Source organism: Chlorocebus sabaeus, chromosome 11, assembly GCF_047675955.1.
Source record: "Chlorocebus sabaeus isolate Y175 chromosome 11, mChlSab1.0.hap1, whole genome shotgun sequence".
Lineage (NCBI taxonomy): Eukaryota > Metazoa > Chordata > Mammalia > Primates > Cercopithecidae > Chlorocebus > Chlorocebus sabaeus.
Genome location: NC_132914.1, coordinates 103915717 through 103941238, shown reverse-complemented (window position 1 = coordinate 103941238; position 25522 = coordinate 103915717). Strand labels below are relative to the sequence as shown.

Genomic DNA, 25522 nt, shown 5'->3' with positions numbered 1-25522 from the left:
CTAGTGGAAGAGCTGGCATAGAAACCCAGTTGGGGAGCATGCTTTCTCCACATTGATATGACCGTCCCAAAGGAGGCTGACCTGCCACTACCAAGTTACCCAGGAGCAGGAGAGCACTCCCTTTTTGGAGGCCAGCCCATTAGACTTTAATCCCTCTGCTGCTCTTCCTTCTCTAAGCTCCCTCTTCCCCGACAGAGCTCTGGGGCCTTAGAATTCTCACCTGGCCTCAGCTTGCTGGTTCCGACAGAGTCTGCCTTGCCTTGGCTCATGTAGGTAAAATGTCACAGAATGGACTTGGGCTCTTTCCCACAGAACCCGAGAGTGTGGCTTTTGTGCCTAGTCAAGGACCCTCGACACAGCTGTGCTCAGAAGTTGTGTCATACACTCAAAAGAGTAATTGCCTGGAAACGAGACTGGCTCAAAATATCTCTAATGTGACAATAAAATTCTGTTACCACAGAATCCAGCATGGAAAATTCTGTCCTGTTAGGTCAGCTAATTGCAAATGAGTCAGTGACTCGTTTTCCCTGTAGTGAAGAGACCATTGAAAGGCCAGTTAGCTGAAGTGCTCACTGCCTTGGCTTGGTCATTAACATGACCAATGAAGCTTCTATTTAGTCTGGTGGGAGTGGCAGAGGCTGGCCCATGGCACCCGCCTCACCTCTCACACTTTACATCCGGTTTCATGCAGGGTCCTTAAGCATGCTGGGCACAAACTCCGGGGTCCAGAGATCTCTGTCTGGAATAAGGCACTTTTTGTTGAGGGCCTGTAACAGGAAGTTACCATTCTCTGGATTAAATCATATGCTGTTGCTACTGATTTTAAAAAGGACATAAGTCACCAGTTTACCACCCCTTGAGAGGAGTGTATGAGGGGTGCCTGTGTGCACGTGTGTGTGCCTGCACACACAGTCCAACGTTCATCAGATGCCTATGGCATAAGCCCATCTCAGCTACGATTGACTCTTGGTCTCTTTGGAACCATATTAGGAAGATCTATTTTGAGAAATGACTCTCCACACCAAGGGCTGACTTTCCTACACATGGAGAGGGAAGAAAGAGCCCTTTATTCCTGACCCCTTACCAAATGAGCTGCTACTTGAACAAGGGGTGAAAGGTGGTCCAGTCAGGAGCACAAACTGTTTTGCTATGAAAGGCAGCTCTCACTGCACCAAAGTACTGCCAGAGGGCTCACCCCTAGCCTCTTAGCCTCTTCTCTTAGCCTCTTCTGGAGAAGGATGTAGCTCCCAAAAATTCTTTGTCAGACAGTCCACATCTGCTGAGCCTTTTTTTTTTTTTTTTGAGACAGAGTCTTGCCCTGTCACCCCGCCTGGAGTGCAGTGGGGTGATCTCAGCTCGCTGCAACCTGTGCCTCCCAGGCTTAAGTGGTCCTCCCACCTGAGCCTCCCAAGTAGCTGGGACTACAGGTGTGTGCCACCACTCTCAGATAATTTTTAAATTTTTTGTGGAGATGAGGTCTCACTACATTGCCCAGGCTGATCTCGAACTTTTGGGCTCAAACGGCCCCCCTACTGGAATTCCTGGGCTCCCAGCCTCCCAGAGTGCTGGGATTACAAGGGTGAGCCACCATCCCCCTGCTGCTGAGGTTTTAAAGTCAGGATTAGTTAAGTTATTACATGTGAAACACGTAGAACTCCTGTGTAGTAAGTTTTCAAAATGTGTCAGCTGTTATTAATGTTATTTTTAGAATCATAGGGTCATCGTCCATTAATGGTAGGAAGAGCCTTAGTGACTAACCATCTGGTTCTACCTCTGGTTTTACAGGTGAAATAATTAAGGTCAAGAGAAGGGAAATGATCTACTGCAATCACACAGCAACTTAGTACCAGTCATTCATTCGTTTCGTTGACAAGTATTTACTGAGCACTCACTGAGGGCCAAGCTCGGTGCTAGGCCATGGGAATATAATGGGGAGAGAAAAAGGACTTGGTGCTTGCTTTCACAGAGCCAGTACAGTGAGGGAGACAGATCTTAATTATAAAATTACCCTAAATATGATAACTGCGGTGTTACAAAGGATAATAATAAAATGTGTTAACTATGAGCCAGGCCCTGTTCTGACCTTTACTAACTCACTTGACCCTCACTACAACCCTGTGAAATAGATACCATAATTATCCTCATTTTTCAGATGAGAAAATTGAGGCACAGGGCTAATTGGAGGCAAAGCTGGGATTTGAACCCAGGGAGCCTGGCTCTACAGTCAGGGATCTTACAACACTATCATTGATTGATTTTTTTTTTTTTTTCTTTTTGGCCCAAGACGTCAACCCGAAGTACAGTGCCCTAAGCAAACGCTGTAGCACCCAACGGTCCTGGGTTGGTTTGGGCCAGACTGCTGGAGATTCTGTGAGAGGCGGTAATTAGCTGATAAGGCTTGGCCTCTGCCTTTCAGATGATAAATAAGGGACAGCTTTCCAGTCTAAGTGTGATCAAATGGCTTTTGAGCTCAGGGGCCCCAGTTCCACTATGGCTGCTTGACAGGGCAGAGGTTCTATGAACATGTATTGAATGAGGCTCAGAAATATTTTGTAGCTATGTACTTGGTCTGGTTTATTTTCTCCTTTCGGTTGGACCTAGGAATGGGGAACCTGGAAAGAGGCAGCTTACTTTCATGTGAACAAGTGCAGTACAGTTGCAATGTTTTTCCAAAATAATTCAAACCTTACACTGTGAAACCTCATTCATCTGGACTAAGTCAGAAGTTATAAAAATCTAAGCAGGGCTGGGAGGCTTACCTTTGTATTACCCAGGAAGAAAGTATGTATTATATAAATAAGTAGTGTAAATAAGGGCATACACATATTCTATTTTGAAAACAAATGACTTAAAATTGAGCATAGAAATGCTGGGACCCCTATAATTACTGTGCTTCACAGATGTATCAGCCCTCTAAGGAAACCTAGCTGGCATTTATTTGCAGTAGTTTCAGTTACTTTTGTGCTGATGACCAATTGCATTTCTCCAACCATATTGCATACTTGCAATTTTTCTTCCAATTCAGACTGTCCTTTTCCCTAGTGAGTCTGATGTAGTGAATTGTGATATTCAGTTACTCAGAATTGGAACAGCTTGACCCCTGCTCTGGAAAGCTAAAACTAATTAGCCCTGCAGTGGATTTTCTCTATGCTCAACCTTAAACCAAAGAACCAATAAAGGAAAGAAATAAGGTTATCTTGGGGTGTGTGCTTCTCTTTGGCAACTTGAAACTTACTAAGAATAGCAGCAGTAACCTCTTGAATTTACCTTCCACTCTCCAAAACAGTAGTATTCAGTACCACTGGTTTAGCATTGGGATTGAGAGCTAGAGGATTTGCATTTGAGTCTGCTTTGTCCCTTACTGGATGCATGGCCTGGGGCGCATTACCTACTGAGGCAGTCTACTTATCTTTAAAAACTGAGGGAAAAGGCTAGGTGCAGTGGTTCACGCCTGTAGCCCTAGCACTTTGGGAGGCCGAGGCAGGAGGATCACTTGAGCCCAGGAGTTTGAGACATGCCTGGTCAACATGGCGAGACTTTGTCTCTACAAAAACACAAACATCAGCTGGGCTTGGTGGCATGCGCCTATAGTCCCAGGTACTTGGGAGACTGAGGTGGGAGGATCACTTGAGCCCCGAAGGTGGAGGTTGCAGTGAGCCAAGATTGCACAGCTGCACTCCAGCCTGGGTGACAGAGTGAGATCCTATCTCCAAAAATGCCTTCTTCCCAAGGTTGTTAGGGCAATTAAGTGAGTCTGTGTATTTAAATATGCCTAGAACAGTGCTCTGAATAAATGCTAATGAAAACGAAACAAAGGATACTTTGTCTTTAGACAGCACCTTCCCCCAGAGAGGTACCCCGTTTTGAACACTGACCTCACTCATCAACCTAGGTAGAGACCGATGTAATTAATTTCTCCCCACCCTATTTTACAGGTGGAAACTAAGGCATAAACCACGAAGTGTGGAGTGTGTGTATGTGTTGAGGGGAGTGTCAGAGGCACTCGTCTAAGAGTCACAAGGCATGGTGGCGGAGAGCCTGGCCTAGGACCCTTTAGACTCTCACACCTTGTCTGGATTAAAAGGGCCCTTCCATGGGCTTTCGCTTGTCCTTGGGCCATTCTATTAAGACCAGCTATTAAATGACAGTGTTCCAGTTGGGGACTGTTGTGGCTTCCAGAGCAGGACCTCATGGGCCTTGAGGAGACCTTGGCTTCTTTTTATGGCAATGGCTTTAAAAATATCACCCCAGAAAACCAGCTTCTGCCATTTCATGAGGGGGAATGAGGAAGTGAAGAAGGAGGGAAGACAATGCCCAGAGTTGTGGCTTGATGATGCTGTCTCCCACTGGAGCATAAGCTCTACCAAAGCAGGCATGCTCTGTCTCCTTCTCACTGTGCTCCCAGTGGCTAGTGCAGTGCTTGCACATAGTAGTTACCCAGGAGCCATTTGAGAAATGAATGAATGAATGAGATGCTTGGAGTGTGTGGAGTGACCTAGGCTGTTGCAGCTGTTCTCAGTCATGCAGTGGATCACAGTGAGGAGCACAGAGTGCTCCCAAGAGAGGGAGCTCCTAAGGAGCTGGCATCTCTGTGTGACGCAGTTGGAAACCTATAATGAATGCCCCAGGTGATGATTTAGTGGAATCAACTTCTTGGCTTGTCTGGGGATTAAACCAGGGCTCCCCTTGGTACTGCAGATGGAAATCAAAACAAACACCTGTTTGCCCAGAGTGCCATGTGTTGTGGATATGTTCTCCTTGGTGCCCTCCCTCAGAGACGAGTCTGTGTGCTAACAGCTGATGTAATTACAGCCTCCACGCTAGCGTCAGTCCTGCCATCTCATTCCTAAACTTCTACAAGTGCTTTGGAGCAGAGCCCCCTTGCCTCCACCAGCCCCACTTCTTGGTTCATTCTGTGGGGACCCTGAGAGCTCTCTTTGTTAATCATAGCTCTGATCTTACCACTCCCTAGCTTCCTGTGCCTGCAGAATAGAGTGAGCATGCTCAGCACACCGTACTATTGTTCATGCTGACGCCACCTCCCATGTACTCATCTGCTCGGTGTACACTTAGTGAATGCCTGCATCTGAGAGGCGGCAGGGGGTGGTGCCTGAGAGCCTGGACAGGAGTCACAGCTCCTGGGTTCAACTCCTCGGGCAGGTTACTGTGAGTCTCACTTCCTTTTCTGCAGGGGTTATCCAAGGGATGTGGAGAGTGCTCAGCGCAGAGCCTGGCACATAGCACGTGTTCAGGAGAAGGTAGCTCCTCTTTCTATAGGTGCCAAGTGCTGTGACTTCAGGATACTGGACTTAATCTTTGCCTTCAGGGAGCTTAGGGTCTCTGTGCGTGTCAAACAGGAAAGTTGGTGGTGATAACAGGGTGTGAGAAATGCTACTGAGAGAGGAAGCCCAGGGAGTGGCACCTAATAAGGTCCTGGAGGAAGCAAGGGGGTACTTTCAGGAATGCCACAAAGACAGCAAGATGCTTGTCATAAATGCCCAGCAGAAGAAACTGGGGAAGAGACACCCAGCCCGAGGAAACAATATCTACAAAGACTTGGAGGAACTCGGCACATCCAAGACAACCACATGAGGGCTGGCATGGCTGGGGGGAGGGAGGGAGTTGGTGAGTAGGCCAAAAAGGTAACGAGTCTTAAGAGACATACTAAGGAATTGAACTTGACCTGGAAAGCGATGATGTGCCAAAGACAGCTAAAGTATCATGGTCAGTTGGGTTTCTTCCGAAAGACTCCTCTAGCTGCAGTGTCGGGGATGAACCAGAGATGGGGCACTTTTTAGAGGCACAGAGACCATCAGGAAGGCTTCTGTCTTCATCTGGGTTGGATATGATAAAGGCCTGAGCTGAGACGAGCACAGAGGGCATACAGAGATACTTAGGACGCAGAGTGGAACTGGCAACCAGTCGGATCAGAGCCAATGCACAGGAAAGTGTTAGACAGATAGAGTGTCCAGCGGTGGTTTTCCAAATGCAGCCAGGTGCCATGGCCTGTCCATTCCCCACAGACCACGGAGGGCTGGTTTGGCTTATTAGACAGTGCGGAGCCCAAGGAGAGGTAGGGCCTGAGAGTGATTTGAAAAGGGATCCATTTCAGGAGGATTCTTCCGCTTAAGATTACGTGTGTGGGCTGGATGAAAAGAGCAGACACGGGATACCACGAGACCAGTTAGAATGATGTTGAGAGACCAGTCCTGACAAGACTCCATGAGGGTCTGCACCAGGAGAGTGGTGATGGGAAAGGAGACCCAAGGCCCAGGGTGAGGGTAGCTGCCCGAAAAAGGGCAGCAGACATGCGGCCGATTAGATCTTGGCATGAAGAAGTCAAAGAGAGGATAGAATGAAAAACAAACTGTTTAGCAACCAGGCGTGTAAGAGCAAATGGAGCATGAACGCTGGCTGAGCACCCACTGTGGGCCAGCCATTGGAGGCCAGAAATGACGCTGATGAAAAGACTGTCCTCTCCTTGGGGACATACACACTGCACACACAGCATGCATAACAGTTTACGAACTGTGTTAACCAGATTTGGCACCAAGTATACCAAGGTCTGGGCAAGAAACCAGGACCACTGACTCACCTGTGCAGAGCTCCTGTGGTAAGGGGCATAGTGGAGTGGCCCAGAGATGGCTGTGTCATGAGGGAGGGCCGGATACTGGCTCTGCATGGGGTGAGGATGCTGGTTGCCATAGCTCCCATAGTTATAGCTTCCCGTGTATCTAAAATGCATCAAGCACATTGAATAGTGTGAGTAATAGCAAGAACAGATCAGTTTGACAACTTTTTAAGAACCTCATCTATGTTTTTCCTTTTTCTTTTTTTCTCTCTTTTCTTCCCCCTTCACCCCCCAACCCCATTTTTCATTCTTTCGTCTTTTTTTTTTTTTTTTTTTTTGAATCAGAGTCTCATTCTGTTGCCCAGGCTGGAACGCAGTGGCATGATCTTGGCTTACTGCAACCTCCGCCTCCTGGGTTCAAATGATTCTCCTGCCTCAGCCTCCTGAGTAGCTGGGATTACAGGTGTACACCACCACACCCGGCTAATTTTTGTATTTTTAGTAGAGATGGGGTTTCACCATGTTGACCAGGCTGGTCTCAAATTCCTGACATCAGGTGATCCACCCACCTTGGCCTCCCAAAGTGCTGGGATTACAGGCATGAGCTATCGCGTCTGGCCTCTTCCTTTTGATTCTTACCATTTCCACTTTTGTGGCCTTGTTATGGTTAACTTAAAACCCCAGGCTGATTTTCCTACTCCCTCAACACCTAGAACATACCTCCCTTCCCCCAGCCAGCGTTCAGAGATGAAATCTAGCCCTGAGCCAAACATCATTAGTGATGGAAACCTGTACTCCTGCTGTGTTTAAAAGCCCTGTTGTATCCTGGAATCAAATAGGGATAACAAAAAAGAAACCACTGTGAGATTTATGTTTTTGTATCACTCAGGCCTCTGCTTCCACATCATGGGGAAGGATATAGTGGGGTTCTGTAAGCTGTCTCCTGGGGGGATAGCACCAGGGCATGGTCAAACAGGCATCAAAGACCCCGGTTCTAAGCCAGACTCCACCACTTTCTAGCTGTGACTTTCACGACCCTGTTTCTCATATCCATAAAAATACTGTGCACGGTCATTCTGAGGATCATATGTGTGAACACACTCTATAAACCAGAAAGTCCTGTGTAGACATAGCCTATTATTATCACTGTTCTTCTTAGTAACATCTTTATAGCAAAGATGCTGACCTATGACCATGTGAGTATTTTTTCTGATATTTCTGCTGAATCAAAAATCTCTCTGAAACAGGGTTTTCAGAGTCTATTCTAAATGTGTGGAAATACTCTCAAAGGCCTTCTGAGAAAATAATGGCTGCCCGATTGACCGCTTGGGAGCACTTGAACCTATGGAAAAGTACACCAACATCCAGGCCTGTGCACACTGTCAGGTCACCGCTGTGCTGTACTATGCTGGGCCAACTGTGGAAGGGACCTGAGAGGTCCTCCCCCTCCTCCTCTCATGTCCCCCACAACTGGTCTGTTGGAACCTGGCCTGGGAGTGGTCAGGCCCACTGCACCACATGGTAGGATCTCTCTCTCTTTTTTTTTTTTTTGAGATGGAGTATTGCTCTATTCTCCAGGTTGGAATGCAGTGGCACAATCTCAGCTTACTGCAACCTCCGCCTCCTGAGTTCAAGCAATTATCCTGCCTCAGTCTCCTGAGTAGCTGGGGCTACAGGCGCCTGCCACCACGCCCATCTAATTTTTCTTTTTTTGTTTTTTTGAGATGGAGTCTTCCTCTGTCGCCAGGCTGGAGTGCAGTGGCGCAATTTCGGCTCACTGCAATCTCTGCCTCCTGGGTTCAAGCGATTCTCCTGCCTCAGCCTCCTGAGTAGCTGTGACTATAGGCGCGTGCCGCTACATCCAGCTAATTTTTGTATTTTCAGTAGAAATGGGGTTTCACCACGTTGGCCAGGATGATTTTGATCTCCTGACCTCGTGATCCACCCACCTCGGCCTCCCAAAGTGCTGGGATTACAGGCATGAGCCACCGCGCCTGGCCCATTTTTGTATTTTTAGTAGGGAGACAGGGTTTCATCATGTTGGCCAGTCTGGTCTCAAACTCTTGACCACAAGTGATCCACCCACCTTGGCCTCCCAAAGTGCTGGGATTACAGGTATGAGCCACTGTGCCCAGTCAGGATCTCTTTTTAATATCCTAAGTGCTTTTCAGATCACTGCTCATTAGACATTGAAAGGTTAGTGTCTTTTGATAAAGACAATGCATAATTGCAAAGAACTACGAGGATTCAAGTAACACTTTTGTATGGATTTGTAGTTCATTCATCACAGCAACATCACTCCACACATTTGAAAAATATATACGTATGGGCAAAACAAATGATGCATCTTTCCAGGGCATAAAGCACCACTAGAACCTATGGGGAATCCCCTGAACCTCATGAATAACTGCAGCCCTAAAGGGACCTCCAGCCCTCAGGTGAGGAAGCCCTTCTCTAAGTGGAATCATAAAAGACTTGAACCTAAGATGACGCTCTGTAAGTCTGCAATTTGTACAAAGAGCCAGCCAGGAGAACTGCTGAAAGGGGTTTTCAGCTGAGGTGTTAAAGGAGTGAAGAGGGAGGAACACAGGCTTTGGAGTCAGACATGTGCTCAGTTAGATCCCACCATGTGCCAGCTGTGTGAGCCTGGGGAACTGAAGAGAACCAAGTTTCAATTTTCTCATCTAAAATGGGGTCACTAACACCTTCTTACCTACCTACCTACCCTGGTTGTTGTGGGGATTACACAATACAGTGCTCACGATATTGTGGGAACTCAGCAGAGGGTAGCACCCTTCCTGTTCTTTGAGAAAATAGCTGTTAAGGAAACCCCTCTTTAGATCTTTTTTTTTTTTTTTTTTTTTTTTTTTTTTTTTTTTTTTTTGAGACGGAGTCTCGCTCTGTCACCCAGGCTGGAGTTCAGTGGTGCAATGTCGGCTCACTGCAACCTCTGTCTCTCAGGCTCAAGCGATTCTCCTACCTCAGCCTCCCAAGTAGCAGGGATTATAGGTGTACGCCACCATGCCTGGCTAATTTTTGTATTTTTAGTAGAGACAGGGTTTCACCACGTTGGCCAGGCTGGTCTCGAACTCCTGACTTAAAGGCCCACCTCGGCCTCCCAAAGTGCTGGGATTATAGGGTGTGAGCTGCTGCACCCATCCTCTTTAGATCAAATTTTAAAAGTCCAGCAGCATCCCTGGAAAGTTACCTACCCATGTTCCTCTCTGTGGGGATAAACTGGTATCCTGTGTGTGACGGAGGAAGAAGGCACATGAGTGTTCCTCATACAGGGCAGCTGTTGGGAGTTCTCAGCTGGGGACCCAGCAGCCGTCGTCACTGTGTATGTTAGAGACCACGTGTATGACTGCATTGCTCCTGCAGAGACAAATTAAGACGTCTCGATCATTAACAGTTCTCACATGCCTTGTTCTTCCTTACTTTAGTGGCTTCCCTTTGTTCTTAAGTTGAAGGCCAAAATCTTTACAAGACATGTATCTCTGACTCTGCTGAGCTCACCAGAGGCATCCCCCATCCCCTGTCTTTGTTTTATCTGGTCCAGCCACATTATCTTTCATTGTCTTCAGAGCACCACAGTTCCCAGCACCTCGGGGCCTTTGCACATGTTTCTGCTGCCTTATTACCCACTCATTCTTCCTCTCACAGTCCAAAAAGCTGTCGTCTTCCTAATCCCAGACTAGGCCAGATCCCTCACTGTACTGTAGGCCTAAGTGGTACCTACTGCAATTTGTAATCCTACACCCATTAGTGAATGTGATTTGATTAATGGTCCCCTCACCAGACAGAAAGCACCAAGAGGGTAGGCACCTGGCCAGGATTTTGGCCACCAGTGGATTCCCAGTGCTTAGTACAAAGCCTGGCCGCCAAAAGACTCAATAAAAATTTTAGAAGGGAGAAAAGGGTAGAGAAAGATAAGAAGAAAGGAAGGGAGGGCCAGAAGGAAAAGGAAAGCCTGGGGAAATACAGCCTAGATAGGCACTGCCAATTAACTTTTCAGCGCTTAACTCAACAGGTGTTAAGGATCCAACAAATTGCTTAAAGCAAACATAAGTAGATTATTGGGATCTGCCAGCTCAGGTCTTTTTGAAGATTATTAGACAGTGGCCTGGACAGTGACCTATTCTATACAAATTATGAATTCCCTTTGTCTATTTTTAAATTTAATTGGATACCTTGAAAGTGCTAAAGACTGGGGGATAAAAACCTGACAAAATTAAATGCTTAATATTTTATGAGATGGTTAGTTTTTTGTTTTTTGGTTTTTTTGAAACAAAGTCTTACTCTGTCACCCACGCTGGAGTGCAATGACATGATCATGGCCCTCACTGCAGCCTTGACCTCCTGGGCTCAAGAGATCCGTCCACCTCAGCCTCCCAAGTAATTGGAACTACGGGTATGTACCACCATGCCCAGCTAATTTTAAAATTTTTTTTTTTTTTTTTGAGATGGAGTCTCGCTCTGTCTCCTAGGCTGGAGTGCAGTGGCACAATCTCAGCACACTGCAACCTCTGCCTCCTGGGTTCAAGCGATTCTCCTGCCTCAGCCTCCTGAGTAGCTGGGATTACAGGCGCACACCACCACACCTGGCTAATTTTTGTATTTGTAGTAGAAACAGGGTTTTGCCATGTTGGTCAGGCTGGTCTTGAACTCCTGACCTCATGATCCGCCTGCCTCAGCCTCCCAAAGTGCTGGGATTATAGGCATGAGCCACCGTGCCCGGCCTTGAAATTTTTTATAGACACAGGGTCTCACTATGTTGCCCAGGCTGGTCTTGAACTCCAGGTCTCAAGTGATCCTCCCACCTCAGCCTCCCAAAATGCTAGGATTAGAGGCATGAGCCACCACTCGTAGCCTAGAATTTTTTTTTTTAATGATAATTTAATAAATCATTAACAGCAATATTAAACTCATCAGACAACTTAATTTCTGATAAATTTTAAAATATGTTAATATGGTGGAAATAATCAAGTTTGTTTTAGAAGGCAGAGGGAATGGGATCCAACATCCCCTTTTAGGTACATGGAAAACTGAAGAATGTAAGGAAGGACTTTTTTTTTTTTTTTTTTTTTTTTTTTTTGAGACGGAGTCTCGCTGTGTCACCCAGGCTGGAGTGCAGTGGCGCGATCTCGGCTCACTGCAAGCTCCGCCTCCCGGGTTTACGCCATTCTCCTGCCTCAGCCTCCGAGTAGCTGGGACTACAGGCGCCCTCCACCGCGCCCGCCACCACGCCCGGCTAGTTTTTTGTATTTTTAGTAGAGACGGGGTTTCACCATGTTAGCCAGGATGGTCTCGATCTCCTGACCTCGTGATCCACCCGCCTTGGCCTCCCAAAGTGCTGGGATTACAGGCTTGAGCCACCGCACCCGGCCAGGAAGGACATTTTTAAGGTGAAGTAAAAGAGAAAATTTGATCTCCCATTCTGTATTTTCTGCAGTAGACCATTTCTATTTAAAAATTCCTCTGGGAAGATAAAGGAAAGGTTTTCATTTTAAAAATTAGTCCATTCCATCCCAGGGACTTTGCAAATAGCATATGAGAGGAGCTGCATTGACATGGAGTAGTGGGAGGAAGCAGAGTTGGTGGATCAGCGCAGTGCCAGTTATGTGACAGAGACTCAGTAAGGAATACCCTTGAAGAAATGTGGAAATGGTATCCTATTTTAAATACCTTTGCTTATTGTTAAAAGAACCCTTTGGTGAGCCCTTTCATAAATTGAAGAATCTTTTGGAATGCAAATAATGTCCTTTGTTGTAATGAGGTGGCAAAGATTTATTCCAAGAGTATGAAAGGAGATACCATTATTGAGCATCTCTTACAGACCATGCACTGTGCTGAGTGCTTGTCACACACCCTTAAAAGAACATTATCCCCCCATTTTATAGGTGAGGAAACTGAAGGTTAAATCCAAAAGAATTTAAGGGAGTGTATAGCAATATAAAAGATTTGAGACAATAAAATGGAAGTGGGAATGAAAGAAGAAAGAAAAGCAGAATTGGAGGCAAAAAGTGCAGTCGGAATGAGGTGAAACATGCCGCCCAAATTCTTCCTATATGTGAATTTTAAACTTAGATACAAGTTTTCCAGGAGCCAGTGCTCCTGGAAACCTGAATAGTTAGGAGCACTAAGATTGTCGATTGCTTGGGAGTATACTGTCCTCCATATTCAGAGCAAACAGAAATATCTTTAACTATGAACTGTTCAACAATGTCCTCAACACCCTTACAATGGACTTCATCTTAATTCTAAGGATGGTTCCTTTTGTCAACACTAACTGCAGGCTAATGGCATCATACAAAAGTCCAGTTCAAGGAAACTTAGAATGTTAAATAACTTGCCCAAGGTCCTGGAGTGAGTGGGTGGTTCAGTCGGGCTCCGAACCCAGACACTTTCTGCCACACACTTTCTACTCTCTACTGTTATGTATCTTTGCTCTGGGTTCTGGTTCTGCCAGTTGCTAGCTGTAAGATCTTGGGCAAGCCTGTTAAACTTTATGAGCTTCTGTTTCATCATCTTTAAAACAGGAGTAATAATATCTATCTTGCAGGACTGTTGTGAGGGTTGAGATAATATATGTCAGAGATCTTGGCATGTTGTAGGCTTTTAATGGTATTCAAGCACTCTTCATTACGAATTCAGGTATTCTTACATGAAAACTTCTTAAAATAGGTATTTCTGTATTTCTCATTTCAGACCCCAAGAAAGAAAGGCAAGTTTCTTGGGTGAGATTCTATTACCAGTGATGAAACATTTGAATAGCAACGGTAATTTGGCCAATTACGGCAAATTTCCTAACATGTTTTTCTATAAAATTACTAGTGTCCTTACTCACCAGCACAGCTGAAAGTACCCCTTCCTGCTTTGCACTTCTACTCCATATTCTTCCCCCAAAAGATAATGACTTTAGCAGGCTTGATTTGTAAGGCTTGATAATGATTTGTCAGGCTTGATTTGTAAGTACAAGAAAATGGGAAGGGAAGATCCCCAAAATGATCACGACTTAGATGACTGGATTATGCATAATTGCCCTCCTCTATGTTTTGAACTTCATGTGAAATTATATTACTGTTATAGTTTTTAAAAAGTCATGTTTATTAAAACAGATTATCATTAGTGGTGGGATTGAGGAGAGTTTTAAAATGTTTTCCCTTATTTTACTTATCTGTATTTTTCTGTAATGAATGTGTATTGCCTCTGTAAAAAGAAAAATATTAATACATTAAACAAAGTTTAGAATTGGAAATGGAATCGGAGAGGGTGGGCAGTTTGGGAGAACAATGAACCAGCCCCAACAAGCGAGTAATTAACCCTTGAAGCCTCTGGGACCTCAGGGGAGCACAGCGAGGTCAGTGGATATTTAAACGGGACAGCCAAGGAAACCAAAGAATTTTTTTTTCCAAGCAGTGGGAAGAAGTCATGATAATAGCCATCACCTGAGAGAATGCAACAGAAGTTACTTTTGTGTGAGCCCCTGGAGCACAGCAACTGTTCCTTATTCATCTCTGTATCCCCAACAGAGGGTGTGCCAAATAGTAGGTGTTCAGTAAATTTTCGTTCCATTGAATTTGTTGTTGAAGGAGTAAATGCTGCTAGAAATAGACGTTATCAAACAAAAAGCTAGTGGAACTCTTGGAAAAATGGGCTCCTGTGGTCTGGGGAACAAAACCCCTAAATGGCCATGTGCCAGCAATCTAACACATCCACTCAGGCAGGCTTAAGCAGATTAACACCTACTGGCTTGGGTGAGAAACCCTTTTTGCCTGGGGAGCAGAAAAGAACACCCCTTGAATTCCCTTTCCTACCAGTGAGACCTCCAGTGAGAATTGCTGCTGCTTCTTTTTTAAAAGCTAATAAAAGAAAATCTGTGCAGCTTACAGTTTGTGCTTAGTTTTTAAGACAAGTCTACTGCTTTTTATTTGTCAGTAAAACAATAGCAAATCTTCCCTATTTGTTCAATTCCTATATTTTTCTCTTATTCTCCCCTCCCCTCCTCACATTTCTATTTATTTAAAGGTCTGAGGATAGCGGTGGAAGCCCCTGATATTTGAGAATCCTGTAAAGATCCCAAGAGAAGCAGTTGTTGGTCACCTTACAGTATTGAAACTGCTACAGGGGAACATTTTCTTCCCCTCCCATCCCCAACAAAACACTCTTCTTCCCCAAGATTGCTCTGTTTTGGAACGGGTTTTAAGCACAGGACAGGAGGGGTGCTCGGAATGTAATAGACAGTCAGTAATGATTTGTCAAATAAATGAATTAATGATCATCTAACATAAACCAGATCTCATGCTCATTTCCTTTTATACATTGACCCATTCAGTCTTCACAACAACCTTTTGAGGTAGGTAGTATTACCTCCTTTTTCGGGTGAGAAAAGTGAGGCCCAAGAGGTTAAATGACTTGCTCAGGTAAGTGGCAGAGTTGGGATTTGAATGCGGGTCTGCCCAACCCCAAACCCTTTCCATAGCAGTGTTTCTTACACTTGAATGTGTATTTGAATCATTGGAGATCTTGTTAAAAATGCAGATTCTGATTCAGTAGGTTAGGAGTGAGGCCTTTATATCAGACTTCTAAATGATGACAATGTGGTTGGTCGGTGAACCACACTTTGAGTAACAAGGCTCTATAACATACTGCCTCGTGTCACACATCCTGTATGTTAAGGGCCATTAAAAATCCAAGTTGGCCAGGCGCAGTGTCTCATGCCTATAATCCTAGCACTTTGGGAGCCTGAGGTGAGCTGATTTCTTGAGCCCAGGAGTTTGAGACCAGCCTGGGCAACATGGTAAAACCCTGTTTCTACAGAAAATACAAAAGCTGGATGTGGTGGTGTGTGCTTGTAGTCTCAGCTATTTGGGAAGCTGAGGTGGTAGGATCCCTTAAGCTCAGGAGGTAGAGGCTGCAGTGAGCTGTGCTCACACTACACTCCAGGCTGGGCAACAGAGTGAGACCCTGTTTCAAAAGCAACAACAACAAAAAAAACCCCAGAAGCTCTGAGATTCTGCTACAGACTTGTGAAAATTTAGAGTGCTTCCCAAGCTACCTGGCTATACCCTTTTTTTCAGATCTTGGACTGAATCCTTTAACCCAGGGGTCACCAACCCCAGGGCCAGTACCGGTCCATGGCCTGTTAGGAGCTGGGCCGCACAAGAGGTGAGTGGTAGGCAAGCAAGTATTACTGCCTGAGCTCTGCCTCCTATCAGATCAAAAGCAGCATTCGATTGTCATAGGAGTGTGAACCCTCTGAACTGCACATGCAAGGGATCTAGGTTGCACGCTCCTTATGAGAGTCTAATGCCTGGTGATCTGAAGTGGAACAGTTTCATCCTGAAACCATCGCCCCCACCACTTCCCTGGTCCATAGAAAAACTGTCTTCCACAAAACCGGTCCCTGGTGTCAAAAAGGTTGGGGACCACAGTTTTAACCTTTTCCTTAGGAGGATTCTGTGAACCATCACAGATGTTGCTCAAGTTTTAAGCTAACCTATGCCTTTTGTTTGTAAGCTGGTTTAAGTGTGTCAAGATTCTAGAGCTGCTCTGCCCTATCCTATAGCCACTCGTGGCTATTGAAATTTAAATGAATTAAAACTAAATACGATTAAAAATTCAGTTTCTTAGTTCCACTAGCCACATTTGAAGTGCTTAGTAGCCACAGGTGGCTAATGGCTACTGTTTTGGATAGCTAAGATAGAAATAATTTCCATCTCATCACAGAAATTTCTATTTGGACAATGTTGCTTAACAGTATTTGCTATTAAACAAGCATTTCCTGTAATCTTCATGACTGAGACAGGGAAAGAAGACTATATATTGATATTTACCTATATCTCTAGGTATGCCATTGGCTATCACCTTTTTTTTTTTTTTTTTTTTTTTTTGAGACAGAGTCTCACTCTGTCACATAGGCTAGAGTGCCAGGGGTGCGATCTTGGCTCACTGCAACCTCCGTCATTGGTTATCATCTATCCTTAAGACAGCTGTGTTTAAAGAGACCACCTATTGAAGCTGGAAACCTCACCTGTTTGAATTATACTTTACCAATAGTTCTGTGGTTAAAATCTGATTGACAGAACTGACCAGGGGCAGCAAATGAATCAGTTCCTTCTTATGTCGCTGCATAATCTAGCCTCTGCCTAGCTCTGTAACTTCCTCTCCTGCCACTGTCTTCCTTACTTATTATATACATTTGTCAGTTCCCACTATGCCAAGCTCTTTGCTGCCTGAGGCCTGTGCACGTGCTTTTCCCCATCGCATAGAAAGTTCTTTTTCCCTCCCCAACCTCTATGTAGCTGGCTCCTTGTAAAACTTCAGGTCTCAGATAAATGTCACCTCATCAGAGAGGCATTCTCTGACCACCAACTAAGATGGGTCCCCACTTTATACTTTTTCATAGCACACTAATATTTTTACACATAACACTTTGACCGTTTGAAATTGCACCTTTACCTGGCAGTTTACTGCTGTATTGACTCTTACCCACTAGAATGTAAGTACCATGCAGGCAGTGACTATGACTCCTTTTTTTCACTTCTGTACTCCCAGGACTTGGTACAAATTAGACACGAAATATATATTTGTTGAATGAATGAACAATGAATGAATGAGGGAGCCCAAAGTCCCAGCAGCAAGCTGAGATTTGATTTTGTGATCCAAAAAAAAAAGAGTCGATTAAACAATCTATTTTCAATCCCAGCTTTTTTTTCGTGATTCCATTACTTTAAAGAAAAAGCAGCAGCAGGGACGAAAGAAGGAGGAATTCACTAGCAGTGACAACTCTGAGGTCCTGTAAATGAGTCATCGCAGACTCTGCAACAGAGCTGAAGTGTCCATCTTATCCCACTCGGTTTAGCTGCCCTCAGAATAACTGGGCTTTTGTTATTTGGAAAGACTAAGGGTCGGTTATCTTTGTTACATCCTCAACTGATGTAGAGAAAATGCAGCTGGGCAGGCCAGATGTTCTACAGTTAGGGCCATTTATGAGGAATTCGCTTTTATTTCATTAAGTATCCTAGTATCTCAGTGATTTAATTTGCTGGTTTTGTGTTGTAGAGAACCCATGGTGGGAAGTTGAAAACATGAGTTTAATAGTTAACTTTTATTGTCATTGCTGAAGGAGGGAATACTTAAAATGACATCATAAATGAGGTTTTAGAACCCTTTGGTGGCCTGATGGGACAGGGTAGGAGCTTAACGTTTTTCTTTAGATGACATGAAAGAATTGCAGCCAAATGTCATGTTAAATAGACTGATCAGTTTGGCACTGTCTGCCATGCTTCCGAGGAGGAAAGGAGCCAGTTTTCCTTAAAGAAAGTTAAGGTTTCTAAACTTTGCCAGGTCATGAGGGAAGGTAGCAAGCCTACAAATTTGGGGGAGAAAGTGAACAGACAGGCTAGATTTTACCTTGCGGAAATCTGTTGGAATGGAATCCTTTAACCAGCCTCTTATCATGACATTGCCGTAAACCCAACCAAAATTGGCCATATATCAGGTTTAATTTTAGGTAGCCGATATTTATTTCATTTCCCTTTCTTTGCCCATTAAAAAAATCAATTAATAAGTACAATCTTAGTAAAATATATTTAGAAACATGGATATGGAACTAGACGTAGATACAGATAAGCAGAGTGACTGTTTTCCTAGTGAGTCATAACTCATTATCTGTACTACCTTGTGTTCCCTAGTCCTTGTATCAGAGGATGCCAAAAGGTTATGCGCAATGAATTAATTTTAGCTTTGTGCCACCAAGCACACATGATACTGTTCCTTTTTCACAGCGGAAAAATGGAGAAGTGTCCATCCAAAGTGGGACATTTGTGAAAGAGTCCCAGGTACTTGATTGGCCTTAATTCTCAACAAGTCAAACCTGGTAATATTTACATTGTCTGATCAGCGATAAGCTGGAAACCCAACAAAATAACTGGGTCACATAACATTTCACGTATTAATAAGATTTTAATAAACTTTTAAAGCTAACATTTGTTTCATTTAATTTTCCTCACCTTTATTTCTTTCTTCCTGGTTTTGGTCCTTTTTATGAAATTGGTTTTCCTCTATTTATTATAAACTGCTTCAAAACTTTTTGGAAAGTAGATGGGATATAAATCAAGCGATAATTTTTAAATAGAAATAAAAATTAACTGGGCATGAAAACCATGTGCTGAGTTGACTTTTTTAAAAAAAAGAAACATGGCAAATACATTTTACAAGATTTACATAATTGTTTTACAATTTACACTATTGTTCAATGAAAATTTGCACAAATTCCAAATGTAAGAAGCCTACCATAATAGATTTCCTAATATTTAGCTTTCTATCATGGGTAATTTGTGCTTTATAATATAATGTGCCTATACAATCATACATGTTGTTAGGAAATTAGGTTTCTTTTCTCCAAGACCATGACCTACATTACATGCCCAGATCCAGTCTAATTTAGCAATGGAGTATTTCAAAAGTGGTACTTGAGAAAAATATCATACATAGTCTTATATAGGATGACATTTTTAATGCCCCCTGGAGATATCTGAGAACAAAGCTGGAATGTGCCAAAATCTTCAAAGCTTAAAATCATCTGAAGAGAACCTGTTTCACATTTGTATTTCTAAGAAGCTACTTTTATGGCTCTTGAACACATTGCACAGAAATATCTGAAGACATTTATGATATTCCTGTGGCCTTGTCTATCACACCTGCCATACTTTGAGGCCTCCACATTGCTTCGAAGAAAGCCAGGCACACTCACTAGCTGGATGAGAACTAGGAGAAGATCCTAGACATGTTTCCTTCACACTCTTCCCTCCCATCCCTTATTCCCTTAGAGTGTGTCTCCTTATTTGAAATGTTGATACACTTTGAGAAATGTTTCATCCAAATGGTTTCTGCTTCACAATGCAGAACTGTATTATTTGTATAATTTCCCTGTTTATTTCAGAAGTAAGGATGTTATCACTAGCAGACTCGTGTGTGTCTCCCTGGTGGTGACAGGGATATTTGGGTAAACGGCTCTTTCTTTAGGGAGAAAGGAGACTCAGGATGGTTGCCCAATAATCCCAGTCTTTTTTTTTTTTTTTTTTTTTTTGAGACAGAGTCTTGCTTTGTCGCCCAAACTGGAGTGCAGTGGCCGGATCTCAGCTCACTGCAAGCTCCACCTTTTGGGTTTACACCATTCTCCTGCCTCAGCCTCCCGAGTAGCTGGGACTACAGGCGCCCGCCACCTCGCCCGACTAGTTTTTTGTATTTTTTAGTAGAGACGGGGTTTCACCGGGTTAGCCAGGATGGTCTCGATCTCCTGACCTTGTGATCCGCCCGTCTCGGCCTCCCAAAGTGCTGGGATTACAGGCTTGAGCCACCGCGCCCAGCCAGTCCCAGTCTTTGAAGAACTCCTCAGACTTGCGTGAAGAGCTGTGAACGGTACTTGAATTCTCTTTCCTTTTAATGTTCAGTGAACAAAGTCATTCTTTTCACTACACTTACTTTTTCTGAGCCTTCTAAGCAGGAACTACAACAACCCACTATGGAAAGAAAATGGGAGGGAGGTGGGAGCCTGATCACTTTCTTCCTCCTCAAAGCAGAAAACAAAATACAGTTTGAGGCGCATCTATATAAACAAATGTGGTGATCTCACATCTAAATTTCCACAGAAGAGGGCTCTCTAGCTGTGTACCCAAAGTGAAATCAAAGCTTGATCTAATGCCATTTATCAACAACCCAACTTTTCAATACTTTGAAGAATCCAATTTCCTTAGCTGTCCCTGACAGAGGGCCACTGAGTTTATGGGCTAGTATACAAGACAGCAAGTCCTTCCAGTTTCTTAAGCATCCACTCAATCCCTCTCTAAGTAGGTGTAGTTCCATAGAGAGGAAACTTTGGGGAAGGAATTAACCAAAAGTCTCCAGGATATATACTTTTAAGTTTCCTGAAAGTAACATGCCCTCTCTTGCCTCTACTTGGAATACCTTTTCTCCCCTCTCCTTCATGCTCCCATAATACTCTGACCCTTCTTCCAACCTAGCAGTCCTCACACTATATTGTTACTGTCAGTTTGTTCATCAAGAACCTTAACCTCTAAACATAAACTCCCAGGGGGCAGGGACCACACTTCTATTGTTCACCATTGTATCTGCACCTATCTGAAAGTGTTTAGCATATCCAAGCCACCTGAGAAATATTTTTTGGATAAATGGGTAGATACGTGAGTAAATGAGTGAATGATAAAAGACATCCTGAATGGAGCAATCTGACCTTATTTATTTGGCCCCCCACAAAAAACAACAACAACAAACACTTTAGTTCTGAGTCTATTCTGGAAACAGTCCTAAATAGAATTAGGATATAATTAAGTCCATGCTGTGAGGGTCTGGAGGAAGAGTCTAACTTGGAGGGTGAGGGAAACATCAAAGGAGATGAGTAGAATTTTATCAGGCAGAGGGTGGAAAGAGGCTAGTCCAAGAAGAAGGAACAGTGTGAGAAGTGATTTGGAGAAAGAGAGCTCTTTAAGGCTTTTAGAGTGAGGCAGTGGGTTCTTTGCCCCAGCACTTTGAGGAGGCACAAGCTTCATGAAAACGAGACTTAGTGGGTAGAATGAGAGAGGACAGAGTGTCTGGAGGCAGGGTATCAGCTTGAGAGTCACTGTTGATGTCCGTGAGAGGTGGGGGTGGCCTGAACCAGAGGCACAAGTAGGATGGGAAGGAACAGATCAATCTAGGTTAGTATTAGAACAACTGGACTTGGGAAATGTGATGGAGAATGCCTGCTGTCGCCCCTACAGCTGTTCCCTCTTCCCTGCCTGGGTACATGCTATTCTACATTTCCCAACCTCTCTTGCAGTTACATGAGGCCACGTGACTAAGTCCTCACTGATGGAATATAAGTGGGAGTGACGTGTGCTACCTTCAGGCCAGGGCTTTTAAGAGAGTAGGTTTTCATCCTCCGTGCCCTTTTTCCATTTCTGCCGGCTGGTTGCAGACTTGACAAAGCCCTCAGGCTGTGGTCCTTAACCTAGTGAGCATCAGATCACCTGGAAGTTTGTTGAACAACATTCCTGGGCCGTGCTCCCAGAGTTTCTGATTCACTGGGTCAGCAGCAGGACCAGATATGAGCATTTCTAATAAGTTTCCAAGAGATACTGATACTTTTGGTCTTTGGATCACAGTTTGGGAAACACTGCCCTGGGGTATGATGGAGCGTAATATTGAAGGAGCACGTGTTTCCAAATGGCTGCATTACAGAGAGCCTCCTTTATGACTGAATACCCTAGCAGTACTGCCTTCAAGCATGAAATAGATTTCTGTTTTGTTAACTCCACCTGTGTTTGGATCTATTTGTCACACCAGCTTAGCCTACCCCAACTAATACAGGAGTTTAGGGAGAGGAAAGATTTGAAGCTGATGCCCGTATTTGTTGCCTGGGTAACAGGAGGGTAGTAGAGCAGGTTTGGATGGAAAGATAATGAATTAATTATCACAGCCTGACCAAGCCCTCCACTCCACAAAGCTTGGAATCTTTGTGAGGTCTTCCCTGATACTTCCAGCCACATAGAATCTCTCCTTCCTTAGGAACCTCATAGCATTAGTTTATATCTCACTTATTGCATATACCACATTCTTCCTTTCATAACAGTTGTCTCTGTACTTTTCTTTATCCTTGTGTTCCCTCTTGGTAGCAAGACCTTGGCATATTAATCTATTTATTTCCCAGCACAGGACTTGACACATAAAATGTCCTCACAGGGGGAAAAAAATACATGTGTGTACATATATAAATGAATAAACATATATAGGATTCTGGATCCAAAGTTTTCAATGCGGTTTTTTTCTTTACACTTCGAAAGTATGGTTTCAGATATTGAATCTAATGTTGCAGATAAAAAGTCTGTTATCAGTCTGGTTTTCTCTCCTTTGGAGGTTATCTATGCATTTTCTTTGGGGAAGCTAATAAGATTTCTTTTATCTTTGATTTTCTTCAGTGGACTTAGAGGTGATTTTTTTCTATTTTTCCATTTATTCAGCACATGTTCAATGAGAGCTTTTGGTCTAAAAAGCCTTGTCTTTATTCCATTTTATAAAACTGTCAGCTATTATAACCTTCACTTTCTCTCTATTCTTTCTCTGGACACTTATTAAATGAATATTGGAATTTCTGACTTTATCAGTCCTTTTTCTCAACATCACTTTTATACTTAGTATTTCTTTTTGCCACATTATCAGAGAATTCCTCAGCTCAGTCTTTCGGTTTACTGATCTCTTTCAGTTGGATCTAATTTTCTAATATTCAACCTATCTATTGAAATTATTATTTCAACAATTATATATTTCCTTTTGAAGATATTGACTCTCGTGGGTATGATTTCTTTTTCTTTCTTTCCTTTCTTTCTTCTTCTTCTTTTTTTTTAAACAAGCTGTCACCCAGGCTGGAGTACAGTGGCCTGATCATAGCTCACTGCAGCCTCGAACTCTTAGGATCAAATGACCCTCCCATCTCAGCCTCCTAAGTAGCTGGGACCACGGTGCACACCACCATGCCCAGCTAACTTTTTAAAAAAGTTTATGTAGAGATGGGGTCTCAATATATTGGCCAGGCTGGTCTCGAACTCTTGGCTTTAAATCATCCTTCCACCTTGGCCTCCCGAAGTGTTGGGATTACAGGGTGAGCCACCGTGCCTGACTGATTTATTTTTAGTTCTCATCTTAACAATACTTTTTGGGTTGTCCCATTAACTTTATTCCTTTGGATATAGACTCTCTGTGTTTTTAAGTTTGTTGTTCCTCCTTCATGGAATTGGGCTTCCACAGATGCTTGGGTGACTTTTAATTGTGGTAACATATATCCATATTAACCCCTTTTTTTTCTGAGATGGAGTCTTGCTCTGTTTACCAGGCTGGAGTGCAGTGGAGTGATCTCAGCTCACTGCAGCGATCTCAGCTCACTGCAGCCTCCACCTCCTGGGTTCAAGCGAGTCTCCTGCCTCAGCCTCCTGAGTAGCTGGGATTATAGGCGCCAACCACCACACCTGGCTAATTTTTGTACTTTTAGTAGAGACAGGGTTTCACCATGTTGGTCAGGCTGGTCTCAAACTCCTGACCTCGTGATCCACCCGCTTCGACCTCCCAAAGTGCTAGGATTACAGGTATGAGCCACCACGCCCAATATTAACCATTTTCAAGTGTACAGTTCAATGGCATTAAGTATATTCACCATATTGTGCAACCATCACCACCATCCATCTCCAGAGCTTTCCATCATCGCATACTGAACCTCTGTACCTATTAAACACTAACTCCTCATTTCCCCTCCCTCCAGCCCCTGACATCCACCATTCCATTCCCTGTGTCTGTGACTCGGACTGTTCTAGGTACCTCATATAAATGGAATCATGTATTTGTACTTCTGTGTCTGGCTTATTTCATTAAGCATACTGCCTTCAAGGTTCATCTGAGTTGTAACATGAGTCAGAATTTCATTCCTTTCCAAGGTTCAGTAATATTCCATTTATATATATACACCACATTTTCTTTATCCATCATCCATCGATAGATGCTTCGGTAGTTTCTGCCTTTTGGCTATTGTGAGAAATGCTATTAGGAACACTGATGTACAAACATCTGTTTGGATCTCTGCCGCCTTTTGGGTGTGTATCCAAGCTTGGGTAATTCTTAGTTGTAAATTAATCTTAGGAGACTCCTGTGCACATCTTGGACTGTGTGGGCGGTAGCATCAGCCTCATGCCATGTGCCCGGCAACTCTAGCTTAGCTCAAGACTCACTCACATTCCCAGCCCCTGCCTCCTTGTGGTTGCCATAGTTTAGTGTAAGGTTTCCTGTCTGCCTCCCTTTCCAGAGAAAAAGAAAGCAGCTCAGTTTTTGATTCAGAGAGTTCCCTTTCTTGTTTTCAAGAATGTTTGTGTATTTATGTTATATAGCATTATAATCATTTCTGGCTTAGTTTTTGGATTGTATCATGTGCTTAATTTGCCAACTTGAAAACAGCAGCATACAGAATGTGTACCAATGAATAAATGAGTACCTGTACGTCATTCACAAATCCAGGGAGATACCTAGGTTTTGGCATTATCTTTTGGAGATTGTGGGGGAAGAATGTTTTTCCAGAAAGCTCTTTTTTTCTTTTTTTTAGACAGGGTCTCACTCTATCACTGAAGCTAGAATGCAGTGGTGCAATCATGGCTCTTAGCAGCTTCAACCTGCTGGGCTCAAGCGATCCTTCTACCTCAGCCTCCCAAGTAGCTGGGACTATAGGTGTGAGCCAAGATGCCTGGCTAATTTTTAGATTTTTGTGGAAATGAAGTCTCACTATGTTGCCCAGGCTGGCAGAAAGCCCTTTCTTCAAACATTAACTCCCCAACGTTTTTGAAGGACTTCCCATTACCTGTAGTGCTGAGGCCAGTGTACTCAGGGGATGGATTGCTACCAGGGGAAGAGGGAGGTGGCACTTCCACAGATGGGGCAGATTTTGCTGGAGAAAACGATGGCACTGGTGAAGGGGTTGGCGCCGTAGCCTCTGCAGCCTCTGTCAAGATGATCTCTTCTCGGACTTCTGCTGTGGATAGACACAGGGGAAGTTTTTAGAACCAAATGTAAAGGCAAGTGTCTCTAAGATACTTTAAAAAGTGAAATATTCTTCTAATCTGTGTGATATCACTCTTGCTTAAAACTTTTCAATGGTTTCCCATCACCATCATGGCACTCAAGGCAATTTGCATATATACACATGCCCACTTTATTTAATTTGTTTGTTTATTTATGTACTTATTTTGAGATGGAGTCTTGCTCTGTCACCCACTCTGGAGTGCGGTGGCACAATCTCGGCTCGCTGCAACCTCCGCCTTCCGGGTTCAAGTGATTCTTGTGCCTCAGCCTCCTGAGCAGCTGGGACTACAGGTGTGTACCACCACACCCAGCTAATTTTTTGTATTTTTAGTG

General features: G+C 43.9%; 1 protein-coding gene and 1 long non-coding RNA gene across 7 annotated transcripts in view; one reads left to right on the top strand and one right to left on the bottom strand.

Moving 5' to 3' along the window:
- RFX4 (regulatory factor X4) overlaps positions 1–25522 on the bottom strand; it is a 181979-nt gene that overhangs the window by 3964 nt on the left and 152493 nt on the right. For 4 of the 6 annotated variants that reach the window (XM_008004541.3, XM_073021059.1, XM_073021060.1 and 1 more), the window contains 3 exons: positions 24969–25139; positions 9784–9946; positions 6596–6734 (listed from right to left, as the gene is read on the bottom strand). In XM_008004541.3, coding sequence (XP_008002732.1) covers positions 6596–6734; positions 9784–9946; positions 24969–25139 — 473 coding nt within the window. The remainder of the gene's footprint in view (positions 1–6595; positions 6735–9783; positions 9947–24968; positions 25140–25522) is intronic. The other 2 variants (XM_037996587.2, XM_073021061.1) reach the window with 2 other exon arrangements.
- The window catches only part of LOC140712794 (uncharacterized), a 97674-nt gene that overhangs the window by 15271 nt on the left and 56881 nt on the right, over positions 1–25522 (top strand). The window lies entirely within an intron of this gene.